Here is a 26,091-nt window from a genome sequence, read left to right as displayed (position 1 = left end):
GAATACACACCAACCAGACCTGCAACAGCAACATCGATGTCTTCAACAGACCTGGAGTCGTACTCAGTCAAAACTCCAAACCTCTGCAGCACCATGGACTATGTATCGATACGTTTCTGTGGTGCACTCTTCAGTTGTTCGATGATCACATAAAACGTGTTGATTGTAAATTTTTGCTGGCCCGACATTCCTGCCACATCATCTGTAGCAGCTCCATCACTGACATGCTTCTGCCGCATTGGTGCTCGCCGACTTTCAGATTTATATATGCTGCTGCCACAGCGATCACGTGCCTGCTGCTCATAACAGTCAAAATTCTCTCTGCACTCATCCAAGAATTTATCCAAGCTTCAGCAGACCAATGGCTAGTGTCAGTTCGATAGTGGAACTTTGAAGCAACTTGCTACTAGTATTGAAGCGCTGCAAAATATAAATATTGTTCCAAAGTATGCACATTAGGGCAACTTCAGTTCAGTTCAGTTCAGTTCAGTTGTTTTTATTTCTGACCATCATATCAAAACAATACACGTCAACATAGCAAAGGTCGAGAAAAGGGTAGAAGCGACAAAACGCGAACGTTAAAACGTGCTTGTCACCGAAGTAAGTTATTGAGTTGAAAAAAAATTTGGCACGGTCGCAACACCTTCAGAAAAATTTAAGATATAAAGGGAAAATAAAAAAAGAAAATGTTACAAAACAAAAACGTTTCTTGTGCATCAAAAGTGCTCTGCGGGCAGCACAAAATATGTCCGCGGGACGCATGCGGCCCGCGTTTGGGTTAGACCACCCTGCTCTAAATCACAACATTAGGCTAGAAAGTTCATATCAATAATTAATTAATAACTTACATTTTTTCTTCTTAGAAGCATAAAACGTCCGATAAGAAACGGTTCACAAGTCACAGCTTCAATTGCACTATAAAACTAGTTTATGGAAAATTTTTGCCATTTTTGCGAAATTACGATTTTTGCAACCTTTAATTCATCTGGAAAAACAGAGCTTTAAGATGAATACTTATTAATTTAGAAAATAATTATTTTGAAAACATGACTAAATTTTTACTGATTTTAAAGTGGCCTGGATTTTTGACTGGCCTTGTAGGCACGTGCCTACTTTGCCTAATGGTTAATCCGGCACTGAGTAGGCTATAGCCTAAACAAAACAGGTTCTGATCTTCAAAATTTCAAAGATTGACTATCGAGTGGTGTGTATAGAACGTTGCTATTGCAATTTTGTGGAAGAAAATACTTCAACTTACACAACATTATGTGTATAGCCAAGTGGTGAACCCTAATTACCATGTGGATTATGCTTTTACCAGCATAGGCCTACAGTGTTCAGTAGAGCACTAACCTTAACCTTTCAGATTCTTTTTTCAATTTAAATTTAGTACTGCACACTTGCAAATGCAAGACCAAGGTGCAGTAGCGTTGACAGGTGTGTTTATAATTGTTTACGTTTGAACTGGGGCCCGAGATGATTTTAGGGGCTCGTAAGCTTTCTAAATGGCCCAAAAAGTTGAAGGAACCACCACGTATTCTTTAGGTATAGATAGGCCAGTGTATTTTTGTTTGAAGTATCTTGATCCGGGACATAAAGACTTCATTAGTAGCAGGCCCGGATTTAGGGGGGCAGAGGGGGCAGGTGCCTCGGGCCCCCCGACTTTTGAAGAGGCCGCCCTACGTGGAAAAAATGTGATTTTGTGTTATTTTTTTTTCTCTTTAGCCTTTAAAGTTTCTGCAAATTGCTGTGCAGTGCTGAATTAATGCTATTGTAGACGTAGAGGTGGATTTTCGCGCCGTAGGCGCGAAAAATGTTTTTGCAGGGGGGCTCCCCGATTTAAAAGTGCCCCGGGCCCCCCATCAGCTAAATCCGGCCCTGATTAGTAGCCTACTATGCCCAAATTATCCTCACAATGGCCCTGAGTTTAAATGCTTGATGTTCGTCAAAAATGCCTTTGTAGAATAAAAATTTTAAAGCGGAAATCAAGAAAATTTTTCAGCATTAAGGAAGAAAAATAGTAAAAATTGTCGGCCTGAGCAAGTTTCCTCCTTGGAACTCAAGACTTGGAAGTTGGCCACTGAAAACAGCTTCAATACATAGGCCTAGGCTATTTTGAGGGAACCAATTTTAACAGTGCGTTTGAGTTTGTTAATAAACTATTTATCCGTTTGGTGCTCATTCAAAAAGAAGCGATGATCAATTGACAATGTTTATTATCAACATCTCTTTGCCCCCTGTTCAGACAGGGCCTCCGAGAAAAATCAGGACTTATCGCAAAAAAATATGAAAATGGAGCCTCCAAAAAATTTTTTTAGCAAAAATGAAAACAAATTTATATCATGCGCTGCATATTCGTCTCTTAAGCTTAACTTAGTCTACTTTTCTCAGCGTGAAATTGAATTCCTTTAAACTTTCGATTTTAACATTGTAACGATATTAGGCTATAACCATACAAAGATATTATATTCTTTCAATATAAAAATGTTCAAAATTTATTCCACCTACTTTCAATAAAAATGCCATTAGGCTATTATTCACTATTTTATCTAGATTCTAGAAGAAATTATACACACCACACAAGCAACGAAAACAGCTCAACAAAGCATTCAATTCAATCCTTTCTGGACCTTTTGTAGCCTAATACAAAAATACCAATCACAGCATCAAATGATAAAGATTTTTTCAACGTCTAAATTGATGCACAGCATTACCAGGTTAATTGTTCAATCGGCTTTGAGTTAAAGGTGAAGCACAAACAATTCTTCACAAATTTCAGTGTGGTGAAACTACGTTTTCCACTGGCAGCGGTTGGAAGTTGGTTAGTTAGGAGTTATAGGCATCGCATACATACAAAAATCTTTAAAGCGACAAAAGTGTATGGAAAAATGTTTCGCACGTTGCAATGGCCATTGGACCATGAACATATATTTTTAACAATTGTTTTTATCTTTTACACGTAGGCTATAAAGAGACTTTGGAAAGATTGATGACGTAGTTTATTGGGCTCGGGTTCCAAATAGCGACTGTCAGAACAGCGACTGTCAATAGAGCGACCACACGACAGCGATTAATTAAAAACAGCGACTGTCAATAGAGCGACTACACGACAGCGATTCATCAAGAACTCGATTAATTAAAAACAGCGACCTCGAAATTTGGCCTCCAAGTCAAAACCTGCTGACTGGCATGATATAAATCCAAAAATTATGAAGTCGCTATTATGAAGTCGCTATTATGAAGTCGCCATTATGACAGTCGCTGTTTTGACAGTCGCTATCCGGCCTGGATGCCAGTTTATTGAGATGCCGCATCAAACGTAAAACAGTCAAACAAATGGATGGTAGAATAGTTTAGGCTACAAGAGATGATAGATGAAATCCTTGCAATGACAAATTGTTCATCATTTCTAGCACGTAGGCTGAAGAAATCAAATTCTGAACAGCAAACGTCTTCGTCGATTTCAAAATAAATATACACTAGCCTACTACTTGCAACAGCTACTTTATAATTGGCAGTTACTTTTACAATCTTTTTTACTTTTTACAATCTAATCAATATCGGCTAGAACCATAGGCTCTATCCAAGGGAGGTGATCAGACAGTGATCACCCTCCTCCGCCCCACTCATTGGAGTGGTTGGAATGACTAAGAAGAGTTGAAAGTTGTTGTTGAAATGACTATGACGATTTTAGCCCACTGTCTAAAAATCACCCGCCCCTCCGAATTCTAAAAGTGGATAGAGCCCCTGGCTACAACTCTACAATCGTCTTCAACATACTTTTCGTAACAACTTCTAATCCCCGTAATACACAAGTCTTAACAAAACTCAAATCACGCGCCTATTTATAACAGGTTTGCTTTGACCAAAAACTATCTAAAACTACATGGTAATATCACATTACCAGAACTCATTCTTCCGGTCAACAAGTCAAAGACGTTTCTACAATCGCACAAACACAAAAATCTTTTAGAAGCAGGTTTGGCAATAAAGTATTGCATAATTGATTACATCCTAACAGAATTAGGCTACACAATTAAAATAACAAACTTGTTCAAGAACATGTAGTGTAGCCTGCCGTCTGGGCTATAGGCTACCAGGGATAGCTTGACACTTGGCTACGGGATGCAAAACTCGAAATCTGCCCGTTCAACTGAAAGGCTATAACTAATGTAACTATGCTGTCTGCATTGTATTGTATTGAACAATGCCGTGTTACTGCACGAGAATGTTTGTTTTGCAGAGGCTGTTTTCACTTGATCGCTTTATTAAAGTGGTAGGCTATTTGTTATGTTTTTACAAAAGTAGGCTATTAATATTTCATAAGTTTATTGCCTATTACATAAAAAAGTTAGGCTACATGAAGAACGGACAAAATAAGAAAAACAACGACTAGCCTATTGCCGTATTGCGCATTAACTTTGTTTGTTTTTTCATATCTTTATCCTGCATTGAGGGAAAGCGGACTTGAGCGCTATGCATCGGTGTAGGCTACGCCTTCCGACGTACACTTGACCCACGCTGCAGCTGACGGCAATGTCTGTTTCCTGTTGTCTACTCTACTTATGACTTAAATTTGGTACTACCCATTACTCGAAATCGATCACTTGGTAGAGGCAATTATCGTAAAGTTTCTTGCCCAGAGAAACAACAGCAAGTGCGGGTGGCTGGAGTCGAACATGCAGGCTCTCGACTGGGAGCCCAACGCGCTAACCACTCGGCCACTGCTGCCGACAAACTTGGCTAGCATGTACACAAAACAAAAATTATGCACATCAATAGGCTATCATTGGACAATTAGATATCATAACTACAAACTGTAACCACAATCAAGTGATAACATAAATTCAAATTTTTGCAATCTTGCGTAAACCACCACTCGTAAGCTTGCGAACTGTTCGAGCCATCTTCGCGCCTGGGAGCGTTCAAACGTTTATTCTATGAAAATGTTCACCTTACCAAACCCACGCTCTGCTTTTGTTCGAGCTGTTAAAAATGCCGCAGAGACGTCATTCGGCTTGCAGGCTGATGAAGCTTGTCCCATTGGCCACTCCTAACTTCGAATTGATTGTCAAAACTTTGTTTAATTGTTTCGCCAAATGAACTAAAACGTTTGAACGCTCCAGGCGCGAAGACGGCTCAAACAGTTCGCAAGCTTACGAACCAGCGCCGCTTGATCTTGAAGCTTTTTCGTTCCAGAAGTCACGCGAACAAACTGCTATCCACTGCAGGCAACTTTTAATTTGGTTGCCACCTTAAAACTACGATTTGCGACCATAGTTTGAGAAGCCCTGCTAATCGAGTTAAGCCCAGTAATTGGCAAAGCAACATACTCGAGTTAAATCTAGTAATTGATATGTTTATAAAAGATCGAACACACTTTTGACTTTTTGTAAGCCCTCATCAAGAACCTAAATCTATGTTGAGACAGTAGGACTACCAGCCTAACTAGCCGACTTAACCAGTTCAAAAGGCTGCGCCAATTATGTTATTTTTTTTCCCACTTGGCTTGATACAAACAAATCGGACTTACATTCCTGGCTTTATGCTATACAAACTTATGCTAATGGACTTCTGCATAAAGATGAAAAAGGAAAGCATTCATGTTGAGAATTCAGTTATACCAAACGCGTAAGACTTCAAAGGTCAGTGAAAGCAAAGTGTATGTTGCTGATCACTCTGTGGTTGTGAAATAAACAGACTTTTCACGCTCGTTTGTACTCTCTTTCAGTAGCTGAATGAATGAAACACACATAAAACATGCAAAACAACGTTTTGTAAACGCCAAATATTGTTACCTTGAATATACGTCAGGCAACATCAAACCACGACAATAATAATATATTTTTGTGGTGCAAAAATACAAAGAAACAAATGCTTAATCTACAGTTGGCACATAACACAGTTTGGCATGTACGGTAATGACAATTCAGGCAAGTGGGGCTGATCTATCCGCCAAGGCCGACGACAGAGTTGATTGAACACGGTACTTGATTGCACGATCGGTGACGTCACAATGTAAAATAGCAAGTTGCAACAGTAGCTGGAGATACGGAGTAGAAATTGAATAAAAACATTCTCATTATTTCTTTTTTTACAAATGAAAAGATGAAGTAGCAATATAGCAAGGTGGAACCACAAGGGCAATCCAAAGTTGATGACAATAAAATTGCAATTCAGAACAATGGACGTAGCCTGCTCGTAATGCAGCGTAATTATGGCAATCCAAGGAGTAAATAAACACTTTACGATTTTTGCAGCATTTCTATTATAGTTTTCTCTTTTCGATTGTGGAATTTCACATCATATTCATGGGCACAAATTATGACTTAAATGACATACAACTGTTCGATCAAATTTGTCATATTCGTGCTTTTGAATATCCTTTTATTTAACGTACACTGACTACTGCGAGAAGTTATCAAATTCAATAAAATATCAAAAATTGTGACAAATTATGACTGATAAAAGCTTGCAAAAAGAGCCGCTTGAATGTATAGTTCTTAAAGATAAGCTAATATCCGTTTAATATACAAATACAAATATTCTGATACACTGATGCAGCGTAAAAATAGAGTTAGCTGTTTGCTATTCAAACTATCAAAATTTGTAGCCATTTTTCGTTTCTTTTTCATCCATATCGACCCTAGAAAAAGAAATGATAGTTCAATAACAACTAAAAAAAATCGGTAATAAATTTTATGAAAAGATGAGTTCTTTCTACATTCTAGCACAAGGTTGGCAGAAAGCTACATTACTGAACAGGAACGCCAAGCGACAAACATTTAAAGGAAAGACGCTGCCCTGGATGATGAAGCCAGGCCTGTTTTTGGTCGAAAGGCAATGAGACAAATCTTCTTTGCACACCCTTCTGCGCCCACCAACAGGGCAAACCACCCATCATATGGCCATTCTTCGTCACACCAACAAGGCAGAAGTTTTGCATGCCTTCAGTCTTGAGACCAAAACTTGGCTGCCCCTCAGTAGCATATCAGTGAAGTCGGGAAAAATAGCGACAACCTGGGCCAATAAAAGAACAAACTCTCAGCCCCCTCCAATGAGGGAGAAAACAAGCACAAAGCTGAACACTCGTTAACGAAGCTACGAACGAACTTTAATCGGTCGAGATGAAACCAAATAAAAAGCGTTTTTGAATATAGCGCTACAGTATTGGCAGGCCCGGGACAACACAAAGACGGCGCCAGCATGTAGTCGCTAATTGACAAGATCACTTCCAGGTCTCCATTTCCGTCGCTTTCTGTTATCGAAAATGATTGTATCTTTTGCGAAGCCATAACAAAACAAAATGACATGAGCTTTGAATCTGCTTCAATCGCGATTCTTCGCTTAAAATCATACTTCAAAATAAACCTACGACCAAAACTGTTGCCTTCAAACAAACTTCTCGTCGAACACAAACTTGATTGGAATATTGACCTTTTGTGACATTTCATACCTTCAAATTGACCGCAATGCCGGACGCCATGCTGGATATTTTGCCGGCAACACTTCGGACACTTTCCTTCATTCCGCCCCGGATTTCGCTGCCCTTTTTCACGTTAGGTGGCCTGGAAGTTTCTTGATCAACAAAATCGTCGCTAGAAATCGAAGTTCGACCTTTAAATTTTCTCAACCTTTCTCCGCTGCCGGGCTACAATAAAAAAAAAAAAAACAACTCATTTGAAGTTTTTAAATGAATATGCATATACTGTAATAGCCTAATGCGATTCTGCAGGGCACACACAAATACACGGAACATCAATATCAACTACTAACGTCTGCAGATGTTGAATCAATGCAAAACACGACTGATTTGCTGTTTGGGTTATGATGAGATAAGCGTCAAATAGTTGGTAAAAAATCGCCGCCAACCAGACGTTGAATCAATGCAAAGCCGAATTTTCCAGAAAATGATCACTCACTGACGAAGCAAATCACTGCAATTTTTACAACGAAACAAAAAGCTATTGAAAAAAAACTTGCTTGACGACTTAGATTAATTGGGGATGTCTCACCAAATCCTAGCCACGACTCACTGCCGATTCAACTTGAAACTTTTGTAACATGTGATTATTCAAATATCTGAATAGCCATATTGATTATATTTTCCATTTATACTTTACAGTCGTTAATTAAATTACCTGACAACTTACCTCAAACAACATGTCTGATGAGATTGCCTTTGCATTTTTGTACTTGCCGCTCGTCGCTTCCATGCTGGAATCCAAAGACCTCTCAACACTGAAATGTTTTTAACTTTTTTTGATGACGGAGGCTAACAGGACATCAACAACTAATCTCGATAACGTCACATGTCGTTGAATCAACGTCAAAGAATATTGAAAGCATGCACAAATGAAGTATGACCGTTGTACCTCCTTTGTGTCTTGCTTTTGGATTGCTCTGCTGGTTGAAATGCGTTCGCTTCATCACTGTGGTCCTGCACAATAGGCATCACTGTAGAATTCTGCGCTGGATGAAGTAGTGAAGACCTTGTCTCTTCAGAGTAGGAAAAATCTATTTTGCTCATGGATAGATTGTCCTCATTCTCATCCTTTGCATCCCATCTGGGAATGTGAAGGCGATCTCTTGGTAAGTTTATTCAATGTTTAGAAAGGAATGCATTTCAAACAAAGCACACAAATGACACATTCTTATCAATACCTTCAGAACTTCATCATCATCAAACTTGACACTACAATATAAGCATACAAACTTGCTTATGTCGTAATAATTTCATAAATCGTATATGAAAAGTTCAAGCAACTTAAAAACAGCAATGTCTCATTCACATTTTCTTAATGAGAACCTAGTAGCCTTTCAGGAAGCCACTGGTCATTCTTTGGAGGGCAATTAAACAACAGCTTAGAGAAATTGTCGGGGTCATTTAGGCTTCTACGTGTATTTCCGTTCTGGGTTACAGTGAGGTGGGTTGCTTAGCTGTTACCTTGCGAGTAACTCTCGCAGCTCGAATAGAGGTTTGGTAAAACATTTGTTGTGCGATTTTTCAATTCCAGTTTTGTAGTCAAACTTTGTCATGTTTTTAATATCATTCGTCCAAATTCTTGGTGGTTTGTCCATTGTCCCTATTTTGTTTTGCATTCATTTTCCTTTCAAGTACCGGTAGTGTTTTTGAATAGAATCAATTCGAACCAAGTGGCCAAAATATATCTGTTTTCTTGTTTTTAGACTATCCATCCATGTTGGCATGAAGTTTTTCTTTGATAACATTTCATTCTTCATACACACCGATAGTTACCATGCGGATTTCAATTTAAACGAAAAGCGTATAGTTCAACTTAAACATGAAATCAAGATGCCTTCTATCGCAAAATCGAAGTCAAGGTATGTTCTGTTATTTCTATCAAGATGCTCAAACTACTCGCAAGATAATAGAAACTATCTTGGCCTAATGCGCATTCACCTCACTGCAACTCAGTACGAACAAACGTTCGAGAACGTTCACATCCAAACAGTCATCTCCAAAAAGGCCGCACCGAAACGGGTCATTCCACAGCAACAGACCGCGGAAAGTTGACAACGACTGGTTTATTTTTTTGCAATAGACATTTAATCATTATTGACATAGTTACAAAATAGAAAATACCAATGTCTTTGACCACACCAGTATGTGCTGAGTATCAAGCCAATCATGTAAATGAGGATACAAATATTTTGCAATATATAATTTTTACATGTTGCTTGACGTACTTGGTTTGCTCTCACCTTTTCGTATTCGAAACACAGCTGGAATATGAGTCATCATTGTGGCTAATCCTTTTTTTTCTTGGTTGCGCTACTGGGTTTACCTGATCAATTGTGATCAAGTCAACTGTGTGTGAAATAGCACTGAAAGCATAAGTGGAAAGGTGCATAAAAACCATGATTTTATAGGCAAGTGAAGATTACCGTAAAATACATCACCAAAGCTTAGCCATTTCAATACGCAAACATTCCAAACAATCCGATATATGAATACAGTAGTAATGTAAATCACCAGCAAGGCAGCAAATGATTATCAATCTTTTTCATTAAGTTCTTCATACCCATTACAGTATTTGCAACGTGTTAGTAACTGCTGTATCTCCAAAGGACAAGGGGTTCGAGTAGAGAGCATAGAAATTAATTGTCATACAGTATGTAAAACAATTCCAAAAGATTGAATACGCAGTTGGATTTATTACACCAATGAAGCAGTGGGCACAAAATAACAGTCTTTGCAAGCTTACTTGTTTTTTCCCATTCCCATGCCTAGTCTGTTGGCTTGCTCCTTCTTGTTTTCATCCATATTATTTAGTCTTGCATCAACTTGTTTTTCTTTTAGTGATATGTCTTGATATGCTAATCTTACAGACTCTTCACTGAAATCAGACATGCAACAGAATGAACACTGGGTCTACAGAATTCTTTAATAAGTGACACCAATACCATCAATCATTGTTAATGTACATGTCTTTGTAAAGCTACTACCGTATTTTATGTTTTCAGGTGATTTACACGTCTTAGCTTATGCAGTGCTTATCTACAAGCCTGTTACAACTTTTGATCTGACAACATATCGATTATCGAATGATAATTGACCAAAACGAGAGTTTGTCACACAACTATTTAATAATGGAACCAAAAGGAGAATGGTAAACTGGTACTTTAAAGGAATTATATCAAAGCAATATGTCAGACAGTCATTCTATGAAGTGTCATTTAACCAACAGTCATTCAACCATTGTACGATGTGGGTCTGCTACTATTCAGTGAGTCCGATGCGGTGAGTTCCTAACCTCTAACTAACCCTAAAACGGCAATGATAATTCGGTTACGGTACCCAATAATTTAAAAAAAAAAATTCAAAAAATCACTGAATAGGGATTGGACTCACCAAATCGGACTCACCGAAACGGACCATTCCGGTACAATGCACATGTAGCAATGTACGGTATAAAACTGTTACAAACCTGACAAGATTCTTTTCAGTGCCACTTATATGTGATGAAGTTGTAGAAGGTAATGACGACTTAACATGATCATGCTCTTTGGCAATTTTTTCAAGAGTTTCAAAATCTGCTTTAGAAACTTTCTTCCCAGCTAATCCACCCAATCTTTTTGCTCCAAACTAAAAAAAAAACTTGACGTATTTCCTGTATTTTGATGCATAAAGTAGTCTGGTACCTTTATAAAAATCAATCTAATAAGAAAGACAACCAGCCAACTGAGATTGCACACCAACTTAATTATTGAGATAGCATATCAATCAAATGTTATAACAAAATACGTTACTTCAATAAACAGCTGTACATGCTGGTGACACAATGCCACGTTGTCAATAAAATTAAGCTGATCAATTAGTTCAGTCCAGACTTTGGAATCCGTTGGCAAATACAAACAACCTTTTAACTACTTTGATTTGCAACTACCTATTCCACTGCCAATATCTTTTTTACAAAAATGTTTTAACTTTTTTTTAAACTTCATTAATTCATCATTAATATGACATTAATTAAATTTTCACCCTGTGTTTCAATTGTTATCTATCAAGTTAAATCAAGCTTGCTTGCTTGCCTCCAATTTTCTCTGTCTTACGCATCATCTATGTTTGCCAATCAAATACCTTTTAAACTTTGTATCCTATAAATTTCTTCAGTTCATTTAATATACTTTTGTATTGTGCGATTTACTGCAAAACAGGTAGTTTTACCTGTTTTAACCTCCTTGATAAAGTCAGTCATGCTGATAGAGTTAGACAAAACGTCAAAAATAAAAAGCGTGTGATGTCAGTTTCTTGACACCTAATGGTGGCGGTATGTGAGGGATCTGTTTAATGTCACACCAAGAGATTTTGGTTTGGGGCAGAAGGACAGAGATTTTCCATTGTTCTGGACATGTAGCTCGCGATTAGTTTCCCGATTGTGTAGATGAAAAGCTGCTGGCATGGCCTATCATAAATTTAATCAATAAATAGTTAACTTAGTGGAAGAGGCTATGTGCACAAACTGCACATGTTCACTCGAGCATGACATTTGAACTCAATACGTGCCTAGGTGTGCTGGATATGTCAACTCTGTATCTTTTAGGGAAACGTAAAGTTGCACAAGTGGTGTCAAGAAATGTCAAGTTGCATAGCCTGATAAATATATGAAGGCAACAGCTATAAAAAAAATTACCCAATCTTACTTTGATGAACTTTTTTTTAAACAAATATTGTTAGTTACCGTATTGTACTGTTAACAGCAAAAATGTAGTGCTTCCTGCACAAATGCCTGCAGTTAGCATGCTTCCTTGATTACTTTTGCACTCCTTTTGTCACGTGTACTCCGCGAGGCAGTACTCTGTTCTATTTGTATCATTTCATTCTGGCAGGCTAGCGAACAACAGCTTCTTTTGTTCTAGTTCTAGTGTTGAGTTTAACAATCTTACGTTGTGTATTTTGTTGCAGAAATTGCGATTCGATCATTTTTCTTTTGTTAATACATTTAAGAAAAATAACCGTCTTTGTTCATGATCGAATCGCAATAGGATAAGGTTAATCTAAAGAAATTTGTGGAATGGTGGTGATAACATGCGCCTTTCCCAACTGTAATTTTGAAACAGCCGACGTGCCCGAAGCGGTTGCTTGTGTGGTGCTGCAAAGTCACACGTACAGTCATGCTGATACGACGCGCAGCGTTCCAGCGCCCGTAAACCTTGGTCCGAAGCTTATTCGACCTACTGTAGACATTGGAGTTTCTCCGGAAGAATGGAACGTGTTCACCAGAAGATGGAAGGCTTTCAAAGAAGGTTGCAGAATTTCTGATGAAGCAGCTTCAGCCCAGTTATTCCAATGTACCGGCCAAGCCCTAGGGGACAGCCTTCTCCAAGCTGACGCTGAAACAGTGAGTAAACCTGCAGATGAACTTTTGCTTGCAATGCGACAACTGGCCGTTATACCTGTCGCCACAGGGGTGTTACGGACAGAGTTTATGGCTATGCACCAAATGCGCGATGAAAAATTTCGCGCTTTTGCAGCTCGTGCTCGAGGAAAAGCGGATATATGTGCATTCACCACTAAATGTTCTTGCGGCCTGAAAGTCAGTTATACAGATCACATGATCTGAGACACACTACTCAGTGGAATTTCTGACGATGAGATTCGTCGCGACATGATGGGAATGGACAAAGTATTGTCGATTCCCATTAACGATATCATCGCCCTTGTCGAGAATAAAGAAATGGCTCGCAATGCAGTACCATCTCATGACGTTTCGGCAATGTCGACTTTCAAGCGCAAGAAAAGCCAAAGCCCTATTCCAAGAGACCGTGGACACATCCAGGCAGCACCCTCCTCTCCCAATTGGTCAAAACAAACTCACTGCCCTAAATGCAATAGATTATTCAATCGTTACAGAGAAGGCCGCAGAGGTTGGAACACTACGCCTTATTCCCTTTGTCTTGAATGCTTTCGGTCATCTCGTCATAAAAACAAATGGGGTGCTCCTCCTAAAGATGCATCAGTCGGAGCACTCTGTGCAGCACCTACTGTACCTCAAATAGGCACATTTGCCTCAACACAAACTGACATCGTAACCCGAGACCCAATGTGCTCAACAATTCGTGGTCCTCACCACACATTCCAAAAAGGGCATTGGACACCATCCCGCATGCGAGAACATCCCACAGTTCGGGTAGACATATCTATGGATGACTCATGTCATCATGGCAATTACACTAGCGTGATAGCACAAGTAACAGCAATCGCAGATACTGGTGCCCAAATAAATGTATGGTCACTGAAGAACTTTGTGCAATCCGGCTTTGGACAAGAGACCCTTGTACCCGCACCAAACCTAATAGCTGCAAATCGCTCTACTATTTCCATTACAGGAGCATTTCGTGCCATCATTCGGGGTACAGCGCACGGCTGCAATGTTGAATGTCGGAGCATGATTTACATCAGTCAAGACGTTGACAAGTTATACTTATCTCATGACACACTATTGCATTTAGGTGCCCTATCCCCGAAGTTCCCAACTCTAGGGGAACATCAGATCAAGCAAGAAATGGCGCACAATCTTATCGAACCAGAAATCAACGTCGTCAGACTTGTTAACGGTGGCTGCACATTACCCAGCAAGCAACTGGAGTCGTGCACTTGCCCTCAACGTGGTGCAGTTCCAGCTCCCCCAACCAAGCTTCCGTTCCCGTGCACACCTGAAAACAATGACAAGATGGCAAACTGGCTACTCCAGAGGTACGCCGCATCCACTTTCAACACTTGCCCGCACCGTGCGCTACATTGTATGGCTGGTCCTCCCATAGAAATACATGTTGACCCCAACGCGAAGCCAGTGGCCGTTCATACACCAGCGTCTATCCCCTTGCATTGGCAAGAAAAAGTACACGCTGATCTCCTCCGCGACGAGGCTCTGGGAATCCTTGAAAAAGTCCCCCACGGCGAACCCACCACATGGTGTCATCGTATGGTTATCACACGCAAAAATGATGGCTCACCACGCCGTACTGTCGACCTTTCCCCCTTAAACAAATTCTGCCAGAGAGAAACCTTCGCCTCTGAAGCTCCATTCCAGCTATCCCGTCGTGTCCCCAGAAACACTTGGAAATCGGTGACTGACGCATGGAACGGCTATCACAGTGTTCCACTGCGTCCTTCTGATCGGCACCTCACAACTTTCATCACTCCCTTTGGAAGATGGCGCTACACTAGGGCACCGCAAGGATTCCTATCCTCTGGGGATGGCTACAATCGCCGTTTCAATACCATATTAACTGATTTTGTGCGCAAAGAACGCTGTGTCGACGACACAGTGTTCTATGATAGCGAACTGGAAGAACATTGGTGGCGAACCATAGAATTCCTCACTTTAGTGGGACGGGCGGGCATTGTCCTTAACCCTGACAAGTTTCAATTTGCCCAACGCACCGTAGATTTTGCTGGATTCCGTATCTCAGAAGCAATGGTCGAGCCCCTCCCTAAATACTTGCTCGCCATCCAAGAATTTCCAGTCCCGAATAATATCACAGACATACGTAGCTGGTTCGGATTAATCAACCAAGTAGGAAACTATGCTCAACTGCGTGACCTAATGGCACCGTTCAAGCCGTTCCTTAGCCCAAAGCATAAGTTCGAATGGTCTCAGGAGCTGGATTCCGCATTTGCCGCCTCCAAATCAGCAATTGTTGACGCTATTCGCCATGGGGTAAAAATCTTTGACCCCTGCCGTCGAACATGTTTGCGCCCTGACTGGTCTAATAAAGGCATCGGATATTTCCTTCTCCAAAAACATTGCGTGTGTGCTTCCACTATACCGGACTGCTGCTCATCAGGTTGGAAAGTGACTCTTGCAGGATCCCGATTCCTCTCATCGGCCGAACGACGTTATGCCCCCATAGAAGGCGAAGCCCTAGCAGTTGCGTGGGGCCTAGAACAGACAAAGTATTTTACGCAAGGCTGTGATAATTTGGTTATTGTAACGGATCATAAGCCACTGGTAAAAATATTCGGAGACCGTACGTTGGACGAAATCACTAACACTCGCCTGTTTCGTTTAAAACAGCGTACACTAATGTGGCGCTTTGATATCGCACACTTACCCGGCACAACCAACTGCGCAGCCGATGCTGCCTCACGTCATCCAGTATCATGCGATCTCATTGCTGTAGCGTCGTGTGCAGAAAATAATGTAGCAGAAATGGCGCTGGTTACTACCATACAGGCAGATGCCGCCCATACCTTTTGCTTGCAATGGTCTGAAATCGTTCGGGAAACAGCCGCCGATCCAAACCTTAGCAAGTTAATGGTAGCTATTGAAACGGGATTCACCTTTCCCAACACCGGCGACATTCGCCCATATCTCCCCTATCGTGACGGGTTCTTTGTTGAAGACGACGTTATTCTATATCATGATCGTATTGTTGTACCACCATCGCTTAGGCCTAGAGTACTCTCAACGTTGCATGCTGGTCATCAAGGTGTGTCTGCCATGGAACGCCGGGCACGTGCTATAGTATTTTGGCCCGGTATGACTAATGATATCCATGCTATTCGTGATTCGTGTACATCATGTAATCGTAATGCTCCATCTCAAGCAGCTCCTCCCCCGACGCCATGTGATCCCCCAGCTACACCATTTGAGAAAATTTTTGCAGATTATTTTGACTATGGGGGCCGTCACTTTTTGGTCATTGGGGACAGATTCTCGGGGTGGTCGGATGTATTTGCCACGCCATCAGGATCGAGTGCCGCAGGAGCAGCTGCTTTGACTCAACTTTTGCGCTCGTACTTTGCCACGTTTGGTGTTCCTGAGGAAATATCTACCGATGGGGGTCCCGAATTTACTGCTGCCGTTACTGAACTCTTTCTTAAAAATTGGGGTGTGCAGCACCGCATATCGTCATCTTACTTCCCTCAATCTAATGGCCGAGCTGAGGTGGCTGTCAAAACTGTCAAACGCTTGCTCATGACCAATGTAAGCCCAAACGGAGACCTGAACAACGATTCCTTCTTACGTGCATTGTTACAGTTGCGTAACACACCTGATCCCGACTGTGATATCTCTCCAGCAGAGATCGTGTTCGGTCACCCTCTGCGGGACGCATTCGGTTTTGTAAACCGCCTAGTCAAGTTCTCCAATCGTCACATTCGTCGTACATGGCGGGATACATGGAAGGCAAAGGAAGACGCCCTTCGCCTGCGAGCTGGTCGAACCGATAAGGCGCTGTCTCAGCATATTCGTCCTTTACGTACTTTACAATGTGGAAACCGCGTATTTATCCAAAACCAAAACGGTAACTATCCTCGAAAATGGGACAAAGTGGGAATGGTTGTCGAAACGTTGCCGCATGACAAATATGTAGTGAAAGTTGACGGGTCGGGCAGAATCACAAAACGGAATCGACGTTTCTTGCGAGTAATTCCACATACTAAAGCATGTGCCGATTCCATCCCTCCTCAACCAAACATCAATGCCCACCCACAGAGCCTCCCATCATCTTCTTTTGCCCAGCCTCCTGAAACGGACTACTGCCCTCCCCACCCTCCGCATCTCGAGATAGGCCCTAGCCAAGAAATTGGAGAATCGCCGATGTTGCCTCTCGATGCAGATCACAGTCCGCCTGCACTCTCTTGCCCCACACCAGCCTCAAGCCCGAAGCTTTGTGAGCCACAGCACTCACCTGAACCTCCAAAGCAGCCGCTACCTTTCGATTCAGTGGAACTAACCGAACCCACAAGTGGAGTCCCTCATATTGAAAAATCGCCTGTTTTGCGCCGTTCTACGCGGTCCCGACGGCCGGCATTGGATTTAGACGCATCCTCTGGTCAATGGGTAATCAAGGGTTCGAGCTCGTAAGTCTACAGTTTCGCCTTACGAGCTGGGGGGGATGCACAAATGCCTGCAGTTAGCATGCTTCCTTGATTACTTTTGCACTCCTTTTGTCACGTGTACTCCGCGAGGCAGTCCTCTGTTCTATTTGTATCATTTCATTCTGGCAGGCTAGCGAACAACAGCTTCTTTTGTTCTAGTTCTAGTGTTGAGTTTAACAATCTTACGTTGTGTATTTTGTTGCAGAAATTGCGATTCGATCATTTTTCTTTTGTTAATACATTTAAGAAAAATAACCGTCTTTGTTCACTTCCAAACAAAAATCACATGCATGTTTGTGGTCACATCTCCGTCTAACAAATGCAAGCTTACCCAGAGATATTCTTAAATTCCAGCAAATTAAAAAAAATCTAACATTATTGCTCATATTTACATATGAAACTGGTCTGTGCTCAAATCAAAAATTTGCAGAAAAAAAGCAGTAACATTTGAGTCGCTTTGATTGCGCTTCTGGGCTGCGTCGAACTGACAGTACACGACATCTGGGTGAAACCCATTTGGGCGAGACCATCTGTGCGACGGTAGCGAAAGTTTAGCCATACCGAATGGTGGTGACCTATATAATTTATCTAGTTGCTTTGTGGCGTCACGGTTTATCGTAAAGCTTAAGAGAAACCCTTCAAAAAAGAGACAAACAATGGCCAAAAAGTGGTTGACGTCAGTTATGAACGCTCCCTAACCGTTATCGAAACTTGTCAATCGCAATACTGATGCTGATGGTGCATTCTGTTGAAACATTTTTCGGTGTAAGCGACAGGCAGCAGAATCATCTGGCAACCACTGCGAAGTTCTGATTCCGTGTGACTTCAAGTCTTAAAATGTAATGACTGTCAGTTACAATGTGTTCTGTAAACTGCTGATGCGCCTACGCAGCATCTACAGCATTCGGATTAAAAAATATCAGTTGACGTTCAGTAGCAGAGGACACAGCTTGCTATACTAACCACATGCAATTCAGTAGCTATTACCGGTATTGCAGTACATGATTTTATTTTAGGAATTTATTTGATTTTATGATTAGGACAGAACAAACAGTCATGCTGAAGCGGCTCACCGGAGACTACAGACAGAACTGGGGATGGATCATCCATCCTTGTGGAAGTTCATCGACGGTCTAGTCTTTGTAAAATCTAAAAGTTACGTGATGCGGATTACGAACAAATGATCATTGGATACGAACCGCCAGCGAAATGAAGAAAATGCAAAGAAGACGATAACCGCATTATGCGCCTCGTTGACCGATTTATTGGCAATGGACAGGATCCACCACAGACTATGATGGACTTCTTAAGAGGCATAAGTCATAATTTTAACTTGGGCACTTAATCCTCTGTCTACCGAAAAAAAAATGTGCAAATTTTACCGTTAAGGTCCGTTGGACCCCAAATTTCACAATACTTGTTTTCATAGCCGTACGAGACCAAACCATTTGGGGGGGCAGAACGTAAATTTGCCCAAATCTGCACCCTTTTATAGAAACTGCCCAAATATAATGTATATATGCGGTGCATGATAACAGTGAAAAACTAACATAACAAGATCACCAGCTAGCTAGAATTTCTTACCAAAGTAATCAAGATAAAACTACTGAATTCATCTTAGAAGATACCTTGCTTGTGCAATGTGCATTGCTCGATGCTTCTGCACTTTGGCATGGTAGGTAGCAGTAACAAATATGGTTTTACACAAGATCTTGCAAAGCAAATATTTTGCCAGCTTGCATGGCAAGTTTTGAATTTGGAAAGCTTTGAAATAAATGAATATATTATGATTGAATGATATGAGATGTTCTACTGGTGCAAATTAAGCTAAACTATCACAAGATGTATACAGTGACAATCTGCTTTTATTCCGACGTTTCGTCAATCAGACACGACTGACTTCTTCAGGGGGCTAGACCAGGTAGTGACTACCTGTCTAGCATGGCAAAACACAGGACATATTGCTGAAAACAACTAAACATGCAAAATGAAAATTCAACTTCTGGACAAAAACTTATCGCGCGCAAAGTTTGAAATAAGAAATTTAAAATAAGAAAAATAAGAATAAGAAATTTCTAACTTATTTCAAACTTTGCGCGCGATAAGTTTTTGTCCAGAAGTTGAATTTTCATTTTGCATGTTTAGTTGTTTTCAGCAATATGTCCTGTGTTTTGCCATGCTAGACAGGTAGTCACTACCTGGTCTAGCCCCCTGAAGAAGTCAGTCGTGTCTGATTGACGAAACGTCAGAATAAAAGCAGATTGTCACTGTATACATCTTGTGATAGTTTAGCTTAATTTGCACCAGTAGAACATCTCATATCATTTAATTTAATGCCTGGTGAACAGCCTCATTCAATTTTCAATATTATGATAGGTTTGAGATTATATATTTCAGCAGTAGCATTTTAAATGTTGGTGAAATTAGCATGACACAGTTGCATAAACAAACTAAATATTTTTTTTGGGGGGCACAACTGCATCATTTTAATTTGGGTAGTTTTATAAAAGTAACCAAACAAAGCTAAGCAACACCACAACATTACATTTAACAGGTATATATAACATTTTTTTGTTAAATGTTGTAGTGTTGCTTAGCTATGTCCGTTTATGGTTGAAAAAGTACTGTAACCTCTCCACCCGACTTGTTTTATAAAAGTATTAACCAGATTTATATAAATTCATATTTTGTAGTTGCTCAACTCAAGATGATGCATTTATGGATATTATGAAAAAACTAAAGACTTTTTAAATTTTGATGCCGAGGCAACTGCATCATGCCAATTTGGGCAGTTACAAAAATAGACTATGATCAGATAATTTCATATTTTTTTGTTGCCCAAATCTAAACGATACAGTTATGTAAATGGGAAAAATTAATGAATTTGTTCATTTTGGGGACAAGGTTGCCAGGTTGGCCTGTTTGGGGCCAACTTTCAAAAATCTGGCTCTTTTTGAAGCTGTTTGGCCCCCAAATTTTTGGTTGGCCCGTTGGCTCTTTGTTGGCTTTTTATGAGCAGGCTGAGAACTATTTCCTAGATTTTAATGTAAGCTTCAGCAATATGGAAGTCAAAACGTGTTTTTTGGCAACTCTTGACTTTCTGATTTTTCACTTTGTGACTTGACTTTCTGTTTTCTTTTCACACCCGGCTCGACATCAGAATCAGATCAGCATGACCTTTTTTTAGTGAGTTGAAGGCTTGCCAGGTTGGCCTTTTTGGGGCTAATTTCAGAAATTTGGTCTTTTGAAAGCCAGTTAGCTTTCCAATTTTGGGTTGGCTCTCTGACCCTTTTTGAAAACCAGTTGGTTTCTTAAGTTTTAGTTTAGCCCTTTAGCTTTTTTTGGGCCTTGTTTGGCCGTTTTCAAAATGTGAGGGATTGTAGAATGTCTTTTTGCAAGTGATTCTTTTTGCCTTGTCTTCTGGTGAAGGTTGTAACACAATAACACTAGTTAGGCTACCGTGGCAGTGTAATACAGACCTATACTATTTTATTTCAATTGTGTTTGTTGAACTTGATCCAGAAAAACTAGGATGCCAAAGAAGTAGAAAGCAGGATATGAGAGCGGTACCGTACCGGTAGGAAATACAATAGTACGGTAATTGGGGAAATACTTACCACAGACATTGTGTATGCTGTGAACTCGAATGGAAGGATGATAGTGAATTGAATGTGGAAATGTTTGGCTGATTGATTCCTATCTCAAACAATAATGTTTGTCGATTTTCCTTATTTTTGTGTACGGTACACAGTAACTATTTCCGTAACTAAGGTATTACTTTAGTTATTTTGTTTTGGTGAAATATTTAGCTATATTGCTAAGCCTAAGAATGTGTTGCTAATTCAGTGAAATTGCTTCTTAGTACTTGAAACTTGAGTTGGCCCTATTTTTGGCCCCTTGTTTTAAAAGTTGGCTATTTTTTGGCTCTTTTTGAACGTGCAGTTGGCTCCTTGCCAAATTTACATCTGGTAACCCTGTTTGGGGAAACTGCCTCACGCTAATTTGGAGAGTTGCATAAACGGACTATCAGTTTCATCAGATAATTTCATGTTTTCAGCTGCCCAAATCAACACAATGCATTTGTAAAAATTAATAAAATTAGCTATATAGCAAATTTTGCGTTTTGATTTGGGCAGTTTCACAAAAGTATTAGAGACATATTTTGGTGGCTGCCCAAATTGGCATGATGCAGTTGGTTAAATGCATTTCGTACTACAGTTTGATCACCATGCAATATAATACATCAATACGAGTGTGCCAAATGAAAATTTTGCGCACATTTCTTGTGCAAAAAAGAGGCTGTACTTAGTTTGATAGGTAAAAGATATTAATTTATAGTTTTTCTTAATTCATGCAATTTTGTAGCATTTTATATAGCAATTTTTGCCCAAATAATTGCAAGATTTTGCGACGTTTTGAAACAACAGGGGAGGCAGCTACCCCCTGGCTCATACGGCTATGCTTGTTTTGGACAAAAAAAAATCTGCTCCCATGATGAAATTAAAGCTCAATAGGAAAGGACGTAACAGACTACAAAAATCATACTTATAAGCACTGTAGAAAAACCAAAAATACACGAAATTTAACAAACAAGTCATACAGTAGCCGATGCACAAACCAAGCTGATACGGAATTGTTCTATTCTTGAGCAATATTGATTGATTGAATCTTTATCCTCGGACTGGGAAAGCTTCTTGTAGAGCTTAATCATGGCAGTTTCGCATACTTGTAGAGGCTTTAGTTTGAACGACTGACACAGGCCCGGTCACCAAGACTGGCAGAGTGAAGTTTCCTGTTGTTGTCGGGGAACTATTCCATCCATTAGATGCCGCTGAATGGAGATTGGAGAGCAGTCCATAACGTGCGTTGCTCAAGTGCACACCCCAAGAGTCGAACCAGCGCCACTTGATCTTGAAGTTTCTTCGTTCCAGAAGTCACGCGCAAACCAATTGAGCTATTGGGGCGGATCAAACTATTGAGAGATTTGGCTAAAAAACACATATTAGGCCTACATATTATTTTACAAGAAATATTGTGAATTTATATATTATCGCATTCATTGCAAATGATTTGCAAATGTTCTTGGCAAACGCTGAGTTTTCAAGTAGTACAAAATTGTCTGCATTTTTGGGTTTGTGTTTTTCGCAAAGATAGCATCTAGCCTGTTTGATTTTGGCGCCTGATCTTCCACAGCTGTTTCTTTTATTTTGTTGCGGATTTAGATGTCTTGTTGATATTGAAGTCGAAGCTGGTAATCCAGCAAGCTCCTTTCCTAGTTGGATCTAAAATTTTCTTCTCTTTCATGCTGAATGTTGTGCTGCTATTTTTGCCAATGCAATTGATGCCATATCGCAAAAGCATTGACAGCTCAGTGACATCAATCATATTGTAAAATGGAGCTATCGGCCATCTTCACGTTATTATTTTGGAAGTGTATTTCTTAACCATTCTGTCAATAGTGTCGACTTCTCTTTTAGTGCTGTTGTAACATAAGATTACTTTGAATGCAGCAGGCTTGGGGTCCATTGGACCCCACGGTACAAGATGCTGTTATTTTTTTCTATGCTACCAACTTTTGTTTGAGATTAATAATTATTATATTGTCCTGAAGATTAAGCAAAGCTGTGAAAAGTCAAGGTATATCAATATCGCATCTGCTATATATCCTGAGAAATCGCAGAGCGAAATTTGTTTTGGGGTCCATTGGACCCCACGATAGACAGAGGCGCCGGGTTTTGAAAATTGCCGGGGGGGCAAACTTTCTAGCCGACTGATTGCTTACATTCAAAATGCTGATGTTTGTTTGCGTCTATCTGCCATTGTATATCCCCAAGCTTTATAATGTAGGCTCAGGCCTTGATATTCATGGCAGACATGTCCGCCGTCACAGCATGTGATGTCCGCGGGAAGTACCATCTAGATCGGTCATATTTGTCAGCCGAGAAATAACACAGGAACTAGCGATACAAATCGTCATTGCATAGCCTGAACAATTGTTGCAATACAGTAGAATTCGCCTATAGTGACTTTGGCTATAGTGACACTTCACCGATAGTGACACCTGTTGCAAAGTCCCGTTTGCATACACGCAACAGTTGAGTAGAATTCGGCTATAGTGACACTTTGGTTATGGTGACACTTTTTCCGCGGTCCCTTTAGGTGTCACTATAGGCAAATTCTACTGTAATATATTTTCCAGCGCATTCTAGCGCGCATCTAGAAAATGTGAATACTGTATCCCTAAGCTTCCATTCAAGGAGGAAAACTTTCAATTTTTACGTTGCTTCAACGATTGATGACATTGAATCAGCGTAACAAAGGTGAATTCTTCGCTAAGAATGGATAGGAGTACAGGTACTTCTACACTAATCACACGCAATTTAGTTCAAGTTTTACATCACAATGTCTGGCTTTGATCTCCGAGTAATAATGATACGGCAAGGTTGGTTACTAAATTAGATTATACGAGTAGGCTATTACAGCAAGATGCAACAAAATTTGTTTAGTTTTGGTATTACAGTAAAAAAGAAAAGACCCAAGGAAAATTCACTTTCGCTCACATGACACGCAAAAATAAACTTAAAGAAAAAGCCTGTGAAACTTTGCACAGCAGAAAATAGTAGCGTTAGTGTAGAAATTTTCCGACTCCTGCCCAGAGTATTGTGACGCAATAAGCCACACGACCTCGTTCGGGGGAAGTCAATCAGTTATGTGACGTATTGACCAGCTACACGGCGCTTTGACTCTTCAAGCGCAAGTCGTTGGTCTGATGAAAGCCTTTCAGAGTGACTTTACTGATTTTTTAAAAAGCCTTCTAAAACCGTAGTTATAGTTCTGAAATGGCAAAGACTTATTATCAAGGTAAAGTGATTAAGCATGACGATTGAAGGCTAAAACTGGTGTGTCCGCCGTGAGACTTGATTTGTCCGCCGAGATAGCTGCTCAGACCGGACACGTTTGTCCGCCGTCAACAAAAACGAATTTCGAGACCTGTAGGCTACTTCGAATTATATGCTAGTCACTTTGAACTTTAGCTCTTAATACGCGTAGATACTAAACTGAGCAAACTGCACCTCGTTATTGACACGACACTGCCAAGAAAAAACAAAGCGGAAAAAATCAAGAAAAACGTTTTTCAATCATTGTTACTATGCTTCAACGGCACCATGCTGGCGTTTATCAGCTACCGTACTTCTGTTTCTTTTGTTATCTTAGGAGCAGCGCTCTTGTTGCAACAAGTAGATCTTTTAATTGAGATCGATCCACAATGAAGGTCAAACTAACGCAAATCTGAACTTACAAACAGTTGCTTTAGGATTTTTCTTAAATAATTTGCGGGGGGCAGCCACCCCGAGCTAAATTCACGGGGGGGCGCCACCCACCCGGAGTCGGCGCCTATGGACAGAGGGTTAAAATAAAATCATTTACTGCAGTAATAGCCACCGGTACTGATTTGCATGTGGTTAGTACAAGCTGTGTCCTCTGCTTATCCAGATTACATGACAAAGAGTAAGATCTGGAGCTGGTTCCTGTACTGCAATATATATATGGTAAGAATAGCCACTGCGTTTCTTATTTTCCTGAAAAATTGTGTTAATTACAACATATCTTGGAATTGAATTTGAGAAAATAGCTACTTTGTCCATAAATTAGTAGGCACTAGTATTCATTTAATCAGGACTTACTCCTTTCTTTAGCTTTGCGTTTCGTTTCGTGATTGTTGATGTTGCAATACTTGATTGCACAGAACTTGCAGGGACCGCATGTTGTATATTACTCTTGGCCAAATGACTACTCATTATAAAATTTGCATATATACGGTACACACTTTGACATAACTAGTAAGCTAGATGCAACTTGAAACAAACATGGAATAAATCTAAGTATTTTTTTTAAGTAGAGAATAAATTTATGACTAGGAAACGTTCAAATATTACGTAACGCCTTTGAGGGGGAGGGGGGCTTATGCAAAGCGTTACGTTAGCGTTACATCGGGGGTTCAAGCAAAACGTTACGTAACGCTTTCGAGTACGGAATGGTAGTTTTTTGTGCTGAATTCGTAGTGAAAAAGCGTTACATGGGGGAGGGGGGGTCAAAAATTCGGAAAAAAAGCGTTACGTAATATTTGAACGTTTCCCTATGTTACTGAAGACTGAGTACCGGGCGGTAGTGACTCTGTGACTGGTGAGTATTCTGAGTAATGTAAATATGTATCAGAGTTGCCAACCTGTCTTCACCAAAAATGCCAACCTAGTCACAAAAAGGCTTAAAAAAGCCAGCAAAGATCTGAAAAAAGCCAATTAATATTCAATCATTAAACATACACAGATAAAAAATGCACAACTAAATAGTGTCCCACAGAAGTTTTCCTTCTGCGACAGTACAGAAACATAGTTAATGAAAAAACAAGAAAAAACACTAGAAAATTTTCTAGTTGCTTCAGAATGACATTCATGGAAAGAATATGACATTTCGGCTTCAGAATGACATTCGGTCTGACACTACAACCAGAGCTCTGCTACAACCAAATATAAGGTAGAAATTACGTATTGCTTATCATAGTCATCGGAAAAATACAATAGCAAATGTTCAGAAGAATTTTAAGAATTAAAAATTCGTTTTTGGAGTAACAATAAAATCTTTGCAAATTTTTTTTTCTATACTGAGATGACTTTTTATACGTAATGATGCATCTAGCATCATAACCTTTATTCGATTCCAGTATTGGCCAGAAAGCG

The 26,091-nt window shown here is 40.1% G+C and overlaps 1 protein-coding gene across 3 annotated transcripts; it reads right to left on the bottom strand.

Moving 5' to 3' along the window:
* Positions 1-5,709: 5,709 nt before the first annotated feature.
* Positions 5,710-25,204, bottom strand: LOC145783451 (ADP-ribosylation factor GTPase-activating protein 3-like). Of its 3 annotated transcripts, none has more exons than XM_082595328.1 (8): positions 25,039-25,204; positions 10,953-11,110; positions 10,230-10,361; positions 9,727-9,849; positions 8,376-8,588; positions 8,154-8,241; positions 7,457-7,651; positions 5,710-6,646 (listed from the first exon to the last, which is right to left on the bottom strand). In XM_082595328.1, exons 1-8 carry the CDS (start codon positions 25,150-25,152, stop codon positions 6,632-6,634), a joined length of 1,038 nt encoding a protein of 345 aa, XP_082451454.1. In that variant the 5' UTR covers positions 25,153-25,204; the 3' UTR covers positions 5,710-6,631. The 3 variants fall into 3 exon arrangements, with proteins under 3 accessions (XP_082451454.1, XP_082451455.1, XP_082451456.1); XM_082595329.1 differs by having other exon boundaries at positions 8,154-8,232; XM_082595330.1 differs by having other exon boundaries at positions 8,376-8,567.
* Positions 25,205-26,091: the final 887 nt, after the last annotated feature.

Source organism: Aplidium turbinatum, chromosome 14, assembly GCF_918807975.1.
Source record: "Aplidium turbinatum chromosome 14, kaAplTurb1.1, whole genome shotgun sequence".
Lineage (NCBI taxonomy): Eukaryota > Metazoa > Chordata > Ascidiacea > Aplousobranchia > Polyclinidae > Aplidium > Aplidium turbinatum.
The sequence above is the reverse complement of the archived record's forward strand: the minus strand, read 5'-3'. Positions and strand labels throughout refer to the sequence as shown.